The sequence below is a fragment of the Mesoplodon densirostris genome, chromosome 14 (assembly GCF_025265405.1).
Source record: "Mesoplodon densirostris isolate mMesDen1 chromosome 14, mMesDen1 primary haplotype, whole genome shotgun sequence".
Classification (NCBI taxonomy): Eukaryota; Metazoa; Chordata; class Mammalia; order Artiodactyla; family Ziphiidae; genus Mesoplodon; species Mesoplodon densirostris.
The window spans coordinates 45,006,274-45,025,368 of record NC_082674.1 but is presented as its reverse complement, the minus strand read 5'-3'; the positions used below and the strand labels follow the sequence as shown (position 1 = coordinate 45,025,368).

The following is a 19,095-nucleotide window of genomic DNA, read 5'->3' as shown; positions in this document are numbered from 1 at the left end:
GTCCCTCCTGTTTTCTTACCACTGGTCCAGCACTTTTTGCTTTCTTTTTTTCTGTTTTTAATTCTATAAGATCCAGGTCTTTTAGTTTCCAAACCAGTATTCTTTTTCCTGTTCCAGTGCTTCTCAGATTGTCCATTTAATACTTCCTTCCCTTTCCCCAAAGATGTTTCTTAAGAGGTGTGGTGTGAGAAATTTCTTGGAATTTTTACATTTTATCTTAAACATTCATATCTTTATTAGACATATTAAGTAATGCTTTCATAAGTAAAAATTTCTTCCATATGTATCTCTTGACTAAAGTTGATGCTCCAAGAAGATGAACTCTATTGGCCTAGTGGCTTTGAGCACTTACACATAGGGCTGTGTGCGTCCACTAAAAGGAGCACACATTGTGAAGTGCAGCTCTGTTGATGCATCCCGTTTTTAAAAATGATGATGTGTTGTTCCAGTTTGAAGGGTCAGAAAGAATACTGGGCATCTGGAACTACTTTTTGTTTCTTTTTTGCGGTACGCAGGCCTCTCACTGTTGTGGCCTCTCCCGTTGCGGAGCACAGGCTCCGGACGCACAGGCTCAGTGGCCATGGCTCACGGGCCCAGCCGCTCCATGGCATGTGGGATCTTCCCGGACCGGGGCACGAACCCGTGTCCCCTGCATCGGCAGGAGGACTCTCAACCACTGCGCCACCAGGGAAGCCCTACCTCTCCTTTTGAAAGGAGTACCTGTTACCATATTTCCTTTCAGGTCACATTGTATATCGTTACAACAATTAACTTTGAAAGATTTTCAGATTCTCTGGTTCTTGGACTTTATTCATCACACTTGCCTTGATTTTAATATTGGAGGAATCATCTGATGTGTTAGAGACACTAGTTGGAGAGCCATACAACAGTACTTTCACTTTTTGTTCCTCACAGCTAGTCTCTGTCCAGTGAATTTCTAAGATGGGATCATTTAAAACATTTTAAAATTTGCTTTTCTACTTAAGATACTATTTAGTACACTAGTATAGCAAGTGTTTATAGCCCAGGGATAGAAGTGTGACTTTTTACAAACATTTTTTTTCAGAAAATTCCTTAAGGAGCCCTTTAATATGGCATGCTTTTGGAGTTAGTATTTTGTTTTGAGTATTTTCATCTTAAATGTATTCTGACACATTTTCATCAGTTTTGTCAGCTGACTGCATGTATTCATAACTATTTTTAGAATACGATTTTTATAATCAAAAGTGAAAGCTTGCTTCATTTGTTAACTGTTTGTCTTTCAAGTCTTAAACTCATGTGCCTTTTGTGTTTGTCTTTATTGAAACCACTGCTTAGAATGCCATGCATTTCAACATGATTTTAAAAGCTGGTTCCATTGTTTGAAGCAAGGATTATTAAACTTTCTTCTCCTTTCCCCTATTTTCTTCTCTGTCCCCTCCTCCTTCTTCTTTTTTGCTTCCTCCCCTCCTTCCCTCCTCCTTTCTGTCTTTTTGCCTCAGTGGCAAAAGACCCTTTTTACTTTCATCTGTTTTTACTTTTTACTGGAGAAACAATTTGTAGGGTTTTTTTATTCAAAAGAAAAATTAAAATTGGAAAAAACCTAGGTAGCTGTGAACTCGATACTAGCAACTTAAGAGCTGCTTATTGTTTACTTTGTAAAAGAAGCATCTGAATCTTTTGGGCATGATTTTATGTCGTAAAACAGTGTCCTACACACTTAATTGGAATAACATATTTCAGGTTACAAATGTAGGCAGCACGGTAAAGAAAGGTATTGCTACTAACAAAATGTGGGGGAATTATGCATAGATCAGTTTTTACAAATGAACATAGACAATTCATGTTTGAATTGCTATGTGTATATATATATATACATTTATTTAGTCTTATCACTGTCAGTTTAGTTTTTGTGGGTTGTTTGGTGTTTTAAAGGTTTACATGTTTGCATCATGAGTAGCTTGGGCCTAGATAACTCATTTACATTTTAAAAAATATTTAAATATCTGTTTTTCTTTTATATATATTCTAAGGTGGATCATACAGTATTAAACTATTTCATTTTTCATATTAATCTGCCTCTGGAGAAATTTGATATTTCCCTTTTGTGGTACTTGTTCTTGATTTCTTCTTTCTCTGTTAAATCTATCAAAGGACCATTTGAATTGGTGCTCTTATCCTTAAGATACAGTTAAATTCTTTGTTCCCCCATCAACACATGAAAATGACATGTTCTTAACCTCTGTTGGGGTTTCTTGATATGTGTAGCCACATTTCTAAGCTTAAGTTACTACCAGCAACTCAAGAATGATCTTTAGCTACAGAATTTAACATGATAATGAAATATGAAACTAATTTGTTTGAGAACCTGTAGAAATTTAAAATAGTTTACAGTTATTTTGTTAATAAACAATGATTATTAATATGGCATTTGCAGTGATTTTTTTAACATGGTATTTGAGAAACATTCTATTTGCTTTTTAAAAAATTCTATTTTTATTTGGAAATTAGAGAATAATTGGTTGATTTTATTAATTTTTATTAATGACTTTGATAGTGCTTCTTTCAAAAGTTGTGCTACAATGATCTTTCTCTAGAAACTGCTCTTTTTAAAGCAATTTAAAAAATACTCAGTTCACATTGATCAGGCTTGTCATCACTTATAGCAATTATACACACTCTTTTTACACGAGTGGTCAGAATCATTACAATTTCTTAACATTTACTTGTCATAGAGGCATACTTTTTTCTTGAAGTAATTGTATTGAAAAACCCATGTTAATGCTACATCAGTGATGAAGATGTTATAATTTATTTAGACTGTCCTCAAGTAAAATTATCTTGAACCTAATTTTGTGTGAAGTGGCTGTGAAAAATGACTGCTGATTTAACTAAGCAGTATTAGATTTTGTAAGATTAGATATGAGATGGATAGTGTTTGACTAACTGATGGTGGATTTGTTTGGATTTAGGAAAAGCAGGAAAAAAATGATATATTAAGTTACAAGGAGGTTGAGGCAGAGGTATGTAGAATATACCAGGGTTATAGTTTCCCAGCTCATTTATAGAAAAGCAAATATGATTACCCTGAAGCTAAATTTTAGTTCAAGAGTTGTGAAGTGAAGCTGAACGTACTTCTGGCCGTGGGCAGTCCACACAACTCTCATCTTGAATTTGTCATTTGCTGTACATTTCTCTGGTTTAGAAGTGAATATTGGGCTTCCCTGGTGGCGCAGTGGTTGAGAGTCCGCCTGCCGATGCAGGGGACACGGGTTCGTGCCCCGGTCCGGGAAGATCCCACATGCCGCGGAGTGGATAGGCCCGTGAGCCATGGCCACTGAGCCTGCGCGTCCGGAGCCTGTGCTCGGCAATGGGAGAGGCCACAACAGTGAGAGGCCCGTGTACCGCAAAAAAAAAAAAAGTGAATATTGTCCTGACAGTTAGGTAAGGCTAAGGAGGTAGGAGTCATAAACCTCCAGGTTTATATAAGTCCACTGTCTCAGTAACTGGAGGCTAAGGCTTTTGGCTTTCCTCAGGCTTCTCTGCTACATATTTGGCATTTATTAGCTTAAGGCATACTTAAGTACTTAAGTATTTATTTGGCATACTTTATTAACATAAGGAATCATAAAGAACATCATCATAAGGAAATTGCATCCCAGAGAGGAAAATTCACACAGAGTCATTTGTTGAAACTGGGACAAGAGCTCAAGAACTGGGACAAGAACTTACTTTCTGCCCTGATAAATAGGGTGGCAGTTGGGGAAGGACTTTCCTATTTTGATGCAATTTCCTAAATGTAAATTAATAGCTTCTCAGAGGCAGTAGAATAAATGTAAAAGCAAAATGAGTACAAATTTTCATTCTTAAGGAGATTGAAAATATAATTTATTTTGGCCAGATATGAAATAATAATTGTAGTTAACATTTATTGTGCTTAATTCTGGGCCAGATAACTACATTCTTTACATTATCTTATTTCATTTTTGTAACAGCTCTTATATAGATATGAGGCTATAATACTGCGCTACTAGTAAGTAGCAGGACAGGTATTCAAATTCAGATCTGTCTGACTCTAAGCCCAGGCTGTGAACCATTCATTACATGATATTACTGTGGCTTTCTTTTCAAGCTAACATGTGTTTACTAAGAGGAAATAGGGTATGAGAAAACCCACCCAAAACTTAGTCCCTATGTAGATCCCTTTTGATTAAAAAAAAAAAGTGTTTTCAATTGTTGTCACTTTAGTATTAGAAATTTCCAACAATTGGAAAAGTTTTTAATGATTATTCACTCCCTCTAAAAATTAGTGAAATATAATCTAGTAGCATCTAGCAATAACCTTTTATTTTATTTTTAAACAGAAACATTGTTCTCTTCATCTTGAGAGATTACAAGAATCAGAAAAGGTCACTATACAGATATCACAGGTTAGAGAGATTGTCCCCTTTTCTGGATAAAGAGTATAAATCCAATGGCACAGGCCTTATTAAGGAGGGGTTGAAACAGACTTTATTTAGATGAACTAAATCACATTCCCACACACCCTATTCCTCTAATGAGTGAAGTGACAGCTATCAAGTCTTATAATTAACCTTCTATTCTTCTGAAGAGTGAAGGGAACTGGAGAAAACATGTAGCTATGCAGCCTTTTATGACTTGCTTTCTAGAATCATTTTTGACATTATAGGAACTTTGTTGGTGGAATAGAAAAATTACCAGTGAAAATAGCAGGTTTTCTGTGTTGTACTCTCAAACAAGCTGCCACAGAAACAGTTAAAAGTAAATGTAAAGTTAACATGAACACAAATATTAGGAACTGGTAGAATTATAGATCTTCTGCTTATTTCCTTGGGCCATAAGTTTACCATTTTAGACTTATCTTTTTTAAAATCTGCATTTAAGTTGATCTCTTATTTCGTTTGGAACTAGATGAATCTTCAGATCTTACTTATGAATTCTAAAATTTGTTTCTAAGTTGGTTCTTTGGTCCAAACTAAAAGAAGATCCAAAAAGATCGATGTTCTTTGTTGTCCTGATAGAAAATGTTTATAGAGCGTTGTAAATAAATAAGTATATTTATAATATATGCATATATGTAAATGAACACAGCCTTGTTATAAGCACTTTGGAAATGCCCAGAAGTAAAAATCATAGTCGTGGTCTTCAGGGAGTTGTAAATGTAGTTGGAGAGAAGTTTGCTCCCCTCCCCCTCCTTTTTTTTTTAACTAGGCAAACTTAGATGTTCCCTCGGTTAAACTCTGTTTCTGAATTGATGAGTTTTTTTTGTGAGAGAAGATAACATCTCTCTTTGATAATCAGAAAAAATGCTGCACGATGGCTCTCTGGCTATATGGTCATCTTTTTGATTTTAGAATTATCTCATGAGTTGTAGCCCAGTTTCCTCTTCAGTTAATTTTTTTCTGAGTACTTTAGAAATTAAAGAGGATTCTTACTGCTTCAAGTAATGAAATTATAGTTTTCTCTCTTGGTTATATAGTACATTGATTACTTGTGTTGAGTTTGGTTTGTGTTATTCCTTGGAATTTCTTTGCAAATTAGTTCTTAAGCTTTCAGAGAAGCTGGATAGACTTCTGGACTTAAGAATTTCAAACAGCTTAATGAGAAAGTGTCAGGTGGAAGCACTGCCTCAAAGTTACCCCTTTCCCCCATAATTTTTTCTCTTGAGATTTGGGGACTTGTTTTATTTTTACTTTTATACATCATATTGTAAGTAGCCACACATTTATTTTAAAATTCCAGTTCAGAATTACCCTTTGTTTTGTTAATTTGCATTTGACCTCTTTTGACTGTGGTCTACTTAGAATTTTAAATATCCATTCTGGTGATGTGTGTTTAAACCAGTACACACTAGCCTTTTTCATTAAAATAGAAGTGTTTATTATAAGTTCATATACAAATATTTATGTTGTTTTCCTAAATTCACTTGAACCACCTACAAGTTGGAAAATAAGTTACAGCTTTTAATATTCCTCAGCTAACTTTTTAAGTAGCTGGTCAGAAAGGTGGCAGTCGCTTATTATTTTGATGGTCGTTGCTGGCAGTAAAGTGCCTTGGAGGCTTATAAAACTCTCATCAGTAGGTTACAGAAAACTGGTTTCTGGTAGTTGCTGACAGAAGCACACTAGACTTTGCTGTTTGTTTTTTGATGTAAAAGCACTTTAATAAAAATTTAAAATTAGTATTTGAAGCCACTGAACATACTTCTTGATGTATTGATAGGTATATGGTCATTGCTGCCCACTTTGTAAAGATCGAAGATGATTTGCCCTTTTTCTAGTTTTCTTCCCTTTTTTTCACTGCATAGAATGAGCAAAATGAAGGCAAAGGGAAGAGTAGATTACAGAGTTTAGGTAGTTAATTTTTAGAGTTTTGTCTGTGTGAAAGAGAAGGATTAGTTATTCCATATACACAGATAATATCTAAATGTATGAGTGTATCTTAGAGATACTTATTAAAGATGTGTTCTTAAAATACACCAACCTAATTTATCAAATGGCTTTTTCCCCCCAGTTCTGTAGAAAATGTTCTCAAAACACTCGTGAAAAGCTGCCGACCGTAAGTAGCTTCTCAATTTATAAAGCCTCTTATTGTTTCTGTGGGCTTTTCCCCATCTTTAGTATGCTTTGAAGAGGAATTTAGAGGTATAACTAGTCTCTGATATTGTGATGTTAGTCACTGGGCACAACATATCATCTCCAGCTCTTCAACTGAACTTTTCAGATTTCATTTATAAATTTAGAAATTTTTAAGTGGTGTGGGTGTCAGTCACCCATTATAAAGTAAGAATGCAATAATGTACTTATAACTGGCTTCATCTGAAAGATTTTCCTAGAGTATTGTTACTCAGATCAAAAATATTTTCCAAAATGAGCCTTGTAGGTCTTATATTAAAATGAATAATAATAAGATGGCACATAAGTTTTTTTCTACTGTGTTCTGTTTCAGTAGAATATTTGACTTTGAATATCCCATATTCTTATGTTTAAAGATGAATATGGATAGAATTTAGCTTAATTAAAGTCCAGTTGTGTGGACTTGAACTATTTTTTCATTCTTGTTTATCAGGCTGTTCTAAGACATACTTCTGCTATGAATTCTTTTGAATGGAAATTCGTATATTTATCACATGCTTGTAATATGAGTTAAAGCTATTTTATAGATCAGATACTTGTTCCTGACCTCCTATACTACTCAGTCTCGGGCAAATGTATTTTCAGGATATAAAATGTCTCCTTTTAAGAGGCTTAAGATCTAACCTGGGTCATTCAATAAGCCACCAAGGAGCAGTGTCATTTTGTGAAACTTGATCATCACTAAGGAACTTACTGGTTTTTAGGTTCTTAGATAATTCATAGAATGCCCAAGCTTTTGTTTTGGATTACTAGGCTAACAGTTGATTCTGAAAAATTAGGAAGGGGAATCAGTGTATGAGATCTTTGAAGGTAGAATATATGAGTATATTCTGCCTTTTTAAATTTTTTTAATTCTAACCTGTTGCACAATGATCTGGTACATAAATGCTCGATGAACTCAACAGAAGAATAACTAGAAATGTAATTTTATTTTTCACATAAAGAAATGAAGTGTGATTCTAATAACACAGATGTATAAAAATATAATAAGATTAATAATATGATGTATAGGCCAAACCTCCAAGTGTATTTGAAAGGGTTTACTAACTTTTTGGGCCATACCCAAATCATAAATTTTCATATGCTTTTCATTATTTTAAACCTCAGTTGCCTACCCATTTGGGTGTCCATTCCATATCCAAATGGATAATGGGTCCTCCTTATCCATTTACCTTCATTTTGTGTGTGTCTTCACACTTCAGATTTTATTTTTCTAAATCTTCTATACCCCAGGGATGCTCCTGCCCATTTCATAGAATTTTACAATGTTAGAGCCTATAGGACTCGATCATCTAGCCCAATCCTCTCTTGTATATAGGAGGAAATGTATAATCAGCAAAGTGAGAAAGAGAACATTAACCTAGGAACCTCTGGTCCAGTGAGGGTAAATGGTTTATTCCTAAGGTGCCTAGAGGTTCCTGGGCTGATGTTCTCTTTCTCACTTTGCTGATTATACATTTCTTATATAGACTGGATTCCCTATGACAAGATTTTTTTTTCTATTGCTATTGCACAGCACATAGGATGAAAAAATACAACAATCACGTTTAAGTTTGTAGGTGATTTGAATGACTGTATTTTATCTGAGGTTTATCAACTTTATGTTGGGTTGGCCAGAAAGTTTGTTCAGCCATCTTACAGAAAAACCTGAACGAACTCTTTGGCCAACTCAATAACATTTTCCCAAGTCCACAGACAAGAAAATTTATCTTATCTAAGTGTGATAGGCTATTTATTTTAGAGTTGTAAAAATGTGTGTTTCTTGTAGGTAATATCACACACATTGGTAGTGTGTGATATTATCTCATGAGTATCTTCACCTTCTCCCCCTTTTTTGTCAGTCATATAATGATGTAGAGCATTTAGCCAATGATCAGATACATGAAAACCTTCTTTATTAGGTATTTTCCAGCAGATGCCACAGCTGAGATGCTAGAAGAATGGCGGCCATTAATGTGCCCTTTTGATGTAACGATGCAAAAGGCCATCACTTATTTTGAAATATTTCTTCCTACCTCCCTTTCTCCAGAACTTCATCATAAAGGTTTTAAGTAAGTATATATATATATATATATCTTGACAAATTCTAGAATATAGTAGGGAATACATACATATATATATACACATATATATATATGTATGTATGTATATACATGTGCAAACTATTAAAGCAATAATAAGTAAAAAAATTTACCAACTCAACCATTATGTTTCTTATACTTCAAGTGTGTGTGTGAAGGCTAAAACAGTTAAATATAGGATTGCAAATAAAGAGAGAATAACACTTGTATGTCAAGCCAAGTAAGATGTGGGCTTTAATTTAAGATATTGGGAGAGAAAGAATAATAAGTACAAAAAGGGGTTGAAAATTTCAATAAATAGGCAGTGGTGGAAATGTTAAATTGCATGGATTTAGGGAAGGGAAAAGTGTTTTTCTAAACCTTGGTTGTTTAACCCTCATGTGTAGCATAGTTTTTCTTTGGTCTTTTTTTTTTTAACTTGTTCTAGTCTTTTCACTGTTTTTAAGAACTGTTTTTTTTCTTGGATGACTACAGGTATATCATAAACCCAAGAATGAAAATATTTAGATTGTACTTTTATGAAAAAAGTAAAAGGTATGAGGAAAAGACTGGAAGGATCATAGTAATTATCAGAATATTATGGGTTCATGCTTAACCCTCCCACTCCCCCAACATGTTTTCTGTAGTGAGATGTCAAATCTTTTATTTCAGTCAAATCAGAAATTTTGTATCTAGCTGTATGTTTATGAAATTTTAATTAAAAACTTGTAATTTCTTTGACATTTGTAAAGATTGGTTAATAATATTCAGATGTTTTCTTGCCCCTATAGTCTCTTCTGTTGGGTTGGCCAAAAAGTTCATTCGGGTTTTTCTATAAGATGTTACTTTTTGGCCAATCCAATGTTTCTTTAATTTGAGACTTTCCACCACTATAATTTAATTGCTCCTAACACTTTGTGGCTCATTTCTTTTATGGAGCATTTACCATAGTGCTAGTTAATGGTGTAATTACTAGTTGGCCTGTTAAAAGAGAGTAAGGGAGAGTTGCAGGAACAGGTAGTAAAGGGAAAGCATTAAAGCAAAAACGTAGGGGGAGGAAGGAGAAACTTGTAAACAGTGTTAGATAGGGGTAGACAATTATTTAACAATGAAGTAGAAATTTGATTAGATTATTCTTTTTAGCATAAATAAATTGAAAGGGGAATATTCAGACAAAAGTAGTTCTTTTTCCATTAAGTTTGTAACTTTCAGTATTATTTTTTCTAGGTTGTGTAGTTATCAGTAAGAATAATAGATTTAAAAAATACAAAGGATACCTGGCTTTGAACCACTTGCTATAAATCACTTGCTATTCCTAACAACATTTTTCTTCTTCAGACTTTGGTTTGATGAATTAATTGGCCTTTGGGTTTCAGTGCAAAATCTCCCACAGTGGGAGGGGGTGAGTATCCCATTTTTTCTTATATACTTTTTAGTTTGGAAGTAACTATATCGGATCATTTGATAAGTAACTTCAGTTCCTTAGAATTGGCTATTAGCAGTGTTGTAGTCAGTTTTTTAGAATTTTATTTGCTGTATTCTAAGAGAACTAGAATATTCATTTTGGTTATATTCTTTATTTTCAAAATGTTCTTTATTTTGGTTTTATCAATATCTGAAAGTATATACATGTACTGTGAAATGCATGAAGAGTAAAAACCCTGTTGTTTATTTCCTTTTGTACCCTTACTCGCATGGCGCTGGACACCTGGTGGATGTTTTCTACATGTGTGTTTGATTAAAACTTATTTTTCTCTTTGCACTGTGGATGATGCTTTGTCATTTCCCTTTTTAAATAAGCATTTCAACTGCAATTGATTTTTAAATGGGTGACGAGAATCAGAACTTAAATTTGGAGAAATGAAAAAACTGAGTCATAAATCAAATATTAAATTCAGTTGTGCCCATAGTGATTGTTCTGAAAAGAATAAATGGATAAGGGGTGTGACTGTGACCCACAGAAACAACAAATGTATTAACTGTCTTTTTTTTTGTTTACTTTCAGCAACTAGTAAATCTCTTTGCTCGATTGGCTACAGATAATATAGGGTACATAGATTGGGATCCTTATGTACCAAAGGTAATTAAGAACATTTGAACATATACAATAGTACTGACATCATCTTTATGTCTTTAAGAAGTGTGTTCTGTATTCTTATTTCTAGCACCACATAAAATATTTTTTGACTGTTAGTAAAAACATAAGTAATTTAAAGGATATATCATTTATTTTCGAAAAGTAATTGGATCATATCAAGCTATCATAAATGTTTGATTATTTTGTCTTACCTATGCAGGACATGAACTATAAGTTTCAGAGTAAGTAATTTAGAAAGTACTAAAACTATTATTCAGGGTGTCATACATTCATCCCTTCCAGCGAATTTTGTGTATTGTATTTGATTGTTCTTTTAGAGTGTTCCCCACTTTTAAAATCACATTGTATATTTTCGTAGAGTAAGTAAAGCTAGAAAATGTCTCTAGGTGCATTATTGCATATTCGGTGTTGTTTCACCTGCAGTAGAATCATCTGTGGAGCTTCAAAAAGGCTGTTACGGGGCATCCGGGTGGTTCTGATTTGCACACTGACAGTAGAGCAGAGCTGGGGAGCAGCAGAAGGCATATGCTCTGATTGCCTTTGCTTGTGCTGTCTTTCTCTGTTGCTGGCCAATAGAAACTAAGAAGGAAAAGTAAATTTCCCCAGTCTTTAGCCCCGCCATATCTGACATATTTAACGACAGATTTAAAAAATACATCTAATTGTATTAAAATACAGTTATTAAATGACAGATTAAAATGCAGATTCTTAGGGGGTAAAGTCAATGGTAAAATTTTGAGAGGGAGAGTAATCGGCCAGAAGATATTTGTGTTTTGTGCATCCTTGGCTTGGAATGAGAGCATAGGAAAAATAATTTTATGTGCATTTAGGGAGGCAGAAAGTAGTCAAAATATTTCACATTGAACTACAGTTATCTACATTTTGCCTTTTTATGTTTAACTAAGTCTCATTTGCCAATTTTGGAGTACATGGATATGGGTGCTTCATAGTCACATGCCTGTGACCTCAGAGCGTCATTAAAGAAAGTGTACAGATATTTATATGAAATTCCTAAGGAATAAAGCAAATTACTAAACAGTATGTCATTTTGCTTAAAAACCAATCAAATGAGAATATATATTCAATATAGTAACACTAATATGTAACACTTAGGTTATTTAATGAGTTATTTGATATCTGTAAATATTTATTCTTAATTCTTTTTTTTTTCCTTTTAAAGATATTTACAAGAATTCTGAGAAGCCTGAACCTCCCAGTGGGAAGCAGTCAAGTGTTAGTCCCAAGATTTTTAACAAATGCTTATGATATAGGACATGCTGTAATATGGATCACTGCCATGATGGTTTGTAATACATTATCTTTGGTTTATATAGTTTATGTAAATTTTGTGTTAACCACACAAAAATTCTACATAATCACATAATTCTAGATTAGTGGCTTAGTTGGTCACTTGGTTCTTGGATATTTCTGATGGAGTAAGCTTATGTTTCTCAGACTCAGAATGTAGTCATAATGTACCATTTATAAATCTCCTTAAGTAATGGACCTTAAAAGTAAGGGTCAGAAGTTCAGAGTTTTGATTATTCTGATCATTTTGTAATCTATAGAAATATGAAATCACTATGTAATACACTGGAACTAACAGTGCTATAGGTCAATTATAGTTTAATTTGGGGGGGTGGGGAAGCAGTTAGAGTTTTAAGAGATTCAGAATGTCTGTAATAGTTTTACAGACCAAGAACCAGAATCATGGGTAAAAGAACTTTCCCAAGTCATATTGATAATGATAAAGGTAGATTTGAACTCAGGGTTCTGCATATGCTCAATATTAATGCATTTATTGTCAGTGTTCACATAAAACATCATATTGAACACAAAGCTTATTGACCAAGTAATCTTAGTGAAGGGAGAAGTATGAAGGATTATTTTACTGACTGTCATCTTCCAAATAAGAGTATTAAAACAACTTTATACTGTAATTTTCTGAATTGTCATTCATATTGCCTCTACAGTTATCTCCTTTTTGAATTATTCTGCATTTGATATTTGATATTGTTCTGTGTTTGCTATTTTCTCCCAGGTTATACTGCTCGGTTGGTTGGCTGTTTCTGTCAAAAAACAGAATGGTTGTGAGAAGTTTAGCTCTTAAATTTCATTGTAAGATTAAAAGAACAGAAAACTTCAAGCTCCTTTTTTGTTGTTGTTGTTATTTTATTAACAGAGGGAAAACCCCATTTTCTTCCTGATATTCAACAACAGCAAAAATATACGGATATTTAGTATTTTACATAAACAATGAGTTGGAACTTGTTTTTTAGGAGCCACAGAATTAGATCGTGATTGGTATCAGCCTTATTTTAATGTTGCTGTTTCTCACATAGGTGTTCTCATTGGCAGTTTCATTTTGTGTTAAATATGAATATTTAATATAATTTCAAAATCAACAGTGCTAATTATTATGTTAGAATTTTGAAAATTTTATTGGTATTTTGCTACGGAATTATGGTCTCAGTAGTTGCCCTGTACTAAATTGGGAAACGTGAATGTGGATTTTATTTCAGCAGAAAGACATGTTCCTTATGTAACTCGATATTCTGCCTTAGGTCTGTGCTGATTCTTTTTTTACTTGAAATATAATTGACGTATAATACTATGTTAGTTTCGGTTATACGACACAGTGATTTGACGTTTGCATGCATGATAAATCTGTGCTGTTTCTTGAAAGAAGATCATCTTGAGACAGATAGGAGGTTTCAAGGCCAAGTTGTAGTCCTTTATTCCCAGGGTGGTTCAACTTGATAAGATGATTGCCAGCCTTTTCCTCATTGCCGCTGCCTCCCCTGGCCACCCACCCCGCCACCCCCCACCCCCACCCCCACCCCGGTCCTGCAGCCCAGGTTCTGTGGTTGTTTGGTTGGCTGTTTTGGTAACAGATTAAGGGAAAAAAATTTTTTTCTTTTTTGAATCACAATATGGTCACATATAACAGGTCTAATCACTTGAAACATTTAGGAGTAATAATAAAATATTTGAATGCACTTATGTAACTCTCACCTCCTTATTTCCTGCTGTGAGAACTTCTTCACTTCTTGAATCTTTTAAGGAATGCTTTTTATGCTTAATGTTGCCACACTTGGTTATTTTAAGATGGCAATCTTAGTGAGAAAAATTATTTAACTGCAAAGAGTAAAAGATATTGTTATTCTAAATTGAAAGGTACCTTTTCCATTTTCTGATTTGGTTTCAGTAAGTTGCCCTTATTTTTTATTTTAATTTTTATTTATTTATTTATTTATTTGCCTCTTTTTTTTTTGCGGTACGCGGGCCCCTCACTGTTGTGGCCTCTCCCGTTGCGGAGCACAAGGCTCCGGACTCACAGGCTCAGTGGCCATGGCTCACGGGCCCAGCCGCTCCACGGCATGTGGGATCTTCCCGGACCGGGGCACGAACCCGTGTCCCCTGCATCGGCAGGCGGACTCTCAACCACTGCGCCACCAGGGAAGCCCTGCCCTTATTTTTAGTAGACTGTCTTGAATTGATTTGTATGAAGTTCATCCGGGAATTGTTTTTGACTTTTATTTAGAGGTAGAATTGATTTTTGCCAGCAGGATGAATATGAACCACGTTAAGAGATCTGTATATAGGCCTGGGCCTGTTAACCCCTTCAGTTTTACAGATATCTTGGGTACTGATATTTTTGCTCTTTTATCTGAACAGGGTGGACCAAGTAAGCTAGTGCAAAAACATTTGGCTGGTTTGTTTAACAGCATCACATCTTTTTACCATCCTTCAAATAATGGCCGCTGGCTGGTGAGTAATGTTCATTTTTTTACTCTTAGGGTTTGGAATTTTTTAAGATATGGTCACATGTAACTATTGCATATTGTTTAACCTATGATACATTTTCTGTCCTTTGTCTAAGATTTGGCTGTATGTCAATGATCAAGTTTACATTAAGTTACTGTGTTCACAGAACATATAGAAATAAAGATAATACTAGTGTGGCAACTGGTAACAAAATGCCACAAACCCATGGAATCATCTTTTCAGTCTTACCATGTTAGTTTTTTTTTTTGTTTGTTTGTTTGTTTTTAAGTTGCCTGGTTAAAATGGCTTTTCACGTAATGGAAGATTCATGTGGTGCTAGAAATTAAAACTGAAATTTGAAACACATCTTTATTAATTATTATCAATGATTAATTGGTAAGAGTATTTTATTCTATCTAGTTAGGCCATACAGGTCTTTGTAATAAGATTATACAAGCTATTAAACAGCAAGGTCCTACTGTATAGCACAGGGAACTATATTCAATGTCCTGTGAAAACCACTATGGAAAAGAATGTGAAAAAGAATATATATATGTATAACTGAGTCACTTTGCTGTACAGCAGAAATTAACACAACACACTGTTACATAGTTGTATAGTTGTAAATCAACTATACTTCAATAAAATTTTAAAAATAAAAAAATTAAAAGGTTGTAGTCGAAAAAAGAAAGATTATACAAGCTGTTATTTTAAAAATCTTTACTTGGGAGGATAGAGAGGAACTATGAATATCTATAAGGGAACTAGAACCTACCTAGGACCTTCTGCTTCTGTGTCCCCAGAACAAGTTAATGAAACTACTTCAGCGGTTGCCAAACAGTGTTGTTAGAAGATTACATCGTGAAAGATACAAGAAGCCTTCTTGGTTAACTCCTGTGCCTGATAGCCATAAGCTTACTGATCAAGATGTTACAGACTTTGTACAATGCATTATTCAACCTGTCCTCTTGGCTATGTTTAGCAAAACTGGTAGTTTAGAAGCAGCCCAGGCTCTGCAGAATCTTGCACTCATGAGACCGGAGTTAGTAATACCCCCTGTACTTGAAAGGTAAGTATAGCTTTACTTGTTTCGTTGAAGCCTCAGCTGTGGCTACTGTTATTCTCTATACTCTTGTGCTTGGCTTTCTTTTCTTTTCTGTGGCTTCTGTTTTGCTATCTTTGTGCTTTTTCCTGTTCCTAGAGGAGACAAGACATTTTAACCTAATGATTGGTAACTTGATAAAGGTTTATTGGAGAGAAAAGAAAATTGATATGAAATGGATAAAATAAAATATTTTGAATTATTTGCACATTTTAGCTACTCAAGCTTTTGCTCATAAATAAAGCTCTGGCTGTTTTTTCACAAAATGTGAGTGTCACTAAATATTGAGAACATGGCAGTGAATGTGATTTTGCATTTCTGTTTCTCAGGCTCAATGATAGAGAAGAAAATTTGGTTGCCTGTATTATTTTCATATATTGTATAACCTTGTGTGTATTATTTCCACAGTGTTGATTTTACTGCATTCGTTGTTTTGTATGTTGAAATAGTAACAAAAGTAGTTCTCCATTTGCCTCATCCCTGTCACAATATAGGCCTGGTGTGCTTCGTAGGAGAGAGCCACTCTCAGTTGTCTTGAGTGTTCAGGAGCAGATTGCTTAAGCTTTCTGTTACTCATTCCTTTGCTCCCTGAACTTCAGCTTTATGATTCCTCTCTAAATGGCTTTGTCAAAAGTAGAAGAATGTTAGATTTTGGAGACCAGAAGGATCTAACAGTTTGAGTTTCTTAAAACTCAGATTTGTCCAAGGTCCTTACTGGCAGAATGCAGATGACAGCTTATTTTCTGACTAACTGTTGAGACAAGAAAATTGGTGACATTTACTTGGCAAAGGGTATCCTGTTAAAGGTCTTCACCAAAATGGGGCTCCATTATTTGTAATTTGAGTTGCTTGTACTATCTTGCCCTGTCTCTTTGCCGTAACTATTTAAGTTGTACTTCACTTTCCTAGCCTCCCCTGTTTTTTTATGTATACATCTTGGGGCCTTGAAACTTCCAGCATGTACAACTTAATTAGGAAATGGAATGGGGAAGTTAGTCAGTTTCTACTCTGTCTTCAGCCTTCAGTGTTCTTTGCTACTTGACCTCCACATGGTAGCAGAAGCTATCAGTCAGTGGCAAGTCCCTTGATGCTCTTTGGAGAGGAGAGACTTGCCTCTAAGGGGGGACTTCAGTTGTTTACATAGTTAAAATTTTGAACTCTGAGGTGTTTTGGTGTTTCTTTACGTTCCCTTTGTTTTGCCTTATTTTAATGTTTTCCAGCTGATGAATTATGACTGGTGAGATAGGTTTTTAGTAGAAGGAACAAAGCTTATAAATACAAATACAATTATCCATCACATTTTTCTTTAGCTCTAAAATTTTGGACAAATTTAATACCAGCATATTCTGTATGTATGCTTGGCCAAGATAAATATTTAATTAACAAAATTGTCAATACAGTGACATTTTTTGAGACTCAGTTGTAATTTTGCCCTGTTTAGAAATGGCATCGCTACCTTTTTTTGACAGGTTTTTTTTTTTTTTCGTTTTCTTTTTCTTCTTTTTTTTTTTTTTGGCTGCAGTGCACGGCTTGCAGGATCTTAGTTCCTCGATTGGGGATTGAACCTGGGTCATGGCAGTGAAAGTGCCGAGTCCTAACCACTGGACTGCCAGGGAATTTCCAAGCAAAAGTCTTTAAAAAAAAAAATTATTTATTTATTTGGCCATGTGGGGTCTTTTTAGTTGCAGCACACGGTATCTTCGTTGCAGCATGCAGGCTCTTTTTAGTTGAGGCATGCGGGCTCTTAGTTGAGGCATGCAGGATCTAGTTCCCTGACCAGGGATCAAACCCGGGCCCCCTGCATTGGGAGCGCAGAGTCTTAATTGCTGGACCACCAGGGAAGTCCCCAAGCAAAAGTCTCTTAAAAGTAAAAATGTAGAAAAAAAATTTTAGGCACTTAGTTTTGCATCTCCTGAAGACAGCCTCTGCTAAAGAGTTTTTGGTTTGTTTCATTCATCTTTTAAAATAAGCATAGGTTTGATTTTTTTTTAAAATCTTAGTTAGAAATCCTTCTTTTTTCCTACTTATTTATAATTAAATTTCCTATTATTTACCTTTTCTGTATAAGAGGAATTTAAACTGACTGTATTTTGGCTTTTCTTTTCCCCTATAGGATAGATTCTCAAAAGTGAAATCACTGAGCCATGCATAGAGTGAGTGTTCTTGGCTCGTGAATACTTACTTAGTGATCAAAGATTGCGTTTGTCTTATTCCCCCTGTTTTATTCACTCTAGTCTCAGGCATATTCTCTTATGTTTCTGATAGCTGATTTCCAACTTTAAAATACAGTCTTTTTAAAAGTATAAAATAGACCCTTCAGCATTTTAGTAAGATTATTTTTTCCCATAAAAGGGAAGAGTGGAGTAGTTGTAACTTGTTATTCCTGAATTCTAATAATCACTGACTGTTAGATGAGATGCAGTCCTATTGGAATGTGGAAATGGATTAAGGTGCTGAAAGAACGCAAAAATCTACCAGCTAATGTTACTTTTCAGTGTGGAATTGGCATGGAGGAAGATGGTAAGGGGGCAGGGAGTTGGGGAAACATGTGCCTTTCCTTTATTTGTGTGATTCTGTTCACTTTGAGAGCAAATATTCACTCAAAATACTGTGCCAGCTACAAACCTTTAATCCAAAATGCAGTTCATGAATTTAGTATGTTTAATGTGTTATGTATGTTTATCTGTGATGGAAAATTTTTAAAATTCTGTTTTCAAACTGTAGAACATATCCTGCACTAGAGACTTTAACAGAACCTCACCAGCTCACAGCTACATTAAGTTGTGTAATTGGAGTAGCCCGCAGTTTGGTATCAGGGGGCAAGTGGTTTCCTGAAGGTCCAACACACATGCTACCTCTGTTGATGAGAGCATTGCCTGGGGTGGATCCAAATGACTTTAGTAAATGCATGGTGAGCATATTTATGATTCTGTTTTGTATCTAAGTTATAATTGTGTAAATGGATATCCTATTACTTTTTCTTCAAATATTCTTTAGAACATAGTAAAGTGTAAAATTTGTTAATGGTAGCAGAGTTATATCTGTAGATGCCCAAGTTTAGATCTGTGGACAGTTAGTTGATCTATGTAAGGTTTTCCTTAGTAATTTCCCATAACCTGTGTGCATTTATGATCATATGGTGTTTTAGAGCTCATTGTGTATCTCCTATCTTCCTTAAGCAGATACATTAAAAATGATAGCATATGATCACTTGCGCTTCCGTTTGTCTGCACTTGTCACAAGGAACATGATAAAAATTATTGGGTGTGAAATGCCAGATTCCCCTTATACACACACCTTCTGACTTACAATATTGTTCACTTTCCCTCTTCCCTGGTCTCTAGCTTCTGCATTAGCATTTTCTATTTACTCTTAGGTAATGTTGTATTTTTGGTGGGAGGCACAGTAACTTCTCAGTGACAAAAGATTGCA

General features: G+C 34.7%; 1 protein-coding gene across 1 annotated transcript in view; it reads left to right on the top strand.

The window, feature by feature from the left end:
- PSME4 (proteasome activator subunit 4) overlaps nucleotides 1–19,095 on the top strand; it is a 103,551-nt gene that overhangs the window by 28,550 nt on the left and 55,906 nt on the right. The window contains exons 4-11 of the mRNA XM_060116824.1: nucleotides 6,514–6,558; nucleotides 8,537–8,686; nucleotides 10,034–10,097; nucleotides 10,701–10,775; nucleotides 11,974–12,096; nucleotides 14,472–14,564; nucleotides 15,365–15,630; nucleotides 18,388–18,574. Coding sequence (XP_059972807.1) covers nucleotides 6,514–6,558; nucleotides 8,537–8,686; nucleotides 10,034–10,097; nucleotides 10,701–10,775; nucleotides 11,974–12,096; nucleotides 14,472–14,564; nucleotides 15,365–15,630; nucleotides 18,388–18,574 — 1,003 coding nt within the window. The remainder of the gene's footprint in view (nucleotides 1–6,513; nucleotides 6,559–8,536; nucleotides 8,687–10,033; nucleotides 10,098–10,700; nucleotides 10,776–11,973; nucleotides 12,097–14,471; nucleotides 14,565–15,364; nucleotides 15,631–18,387; nucleotides 18,575–19,095) is intronic.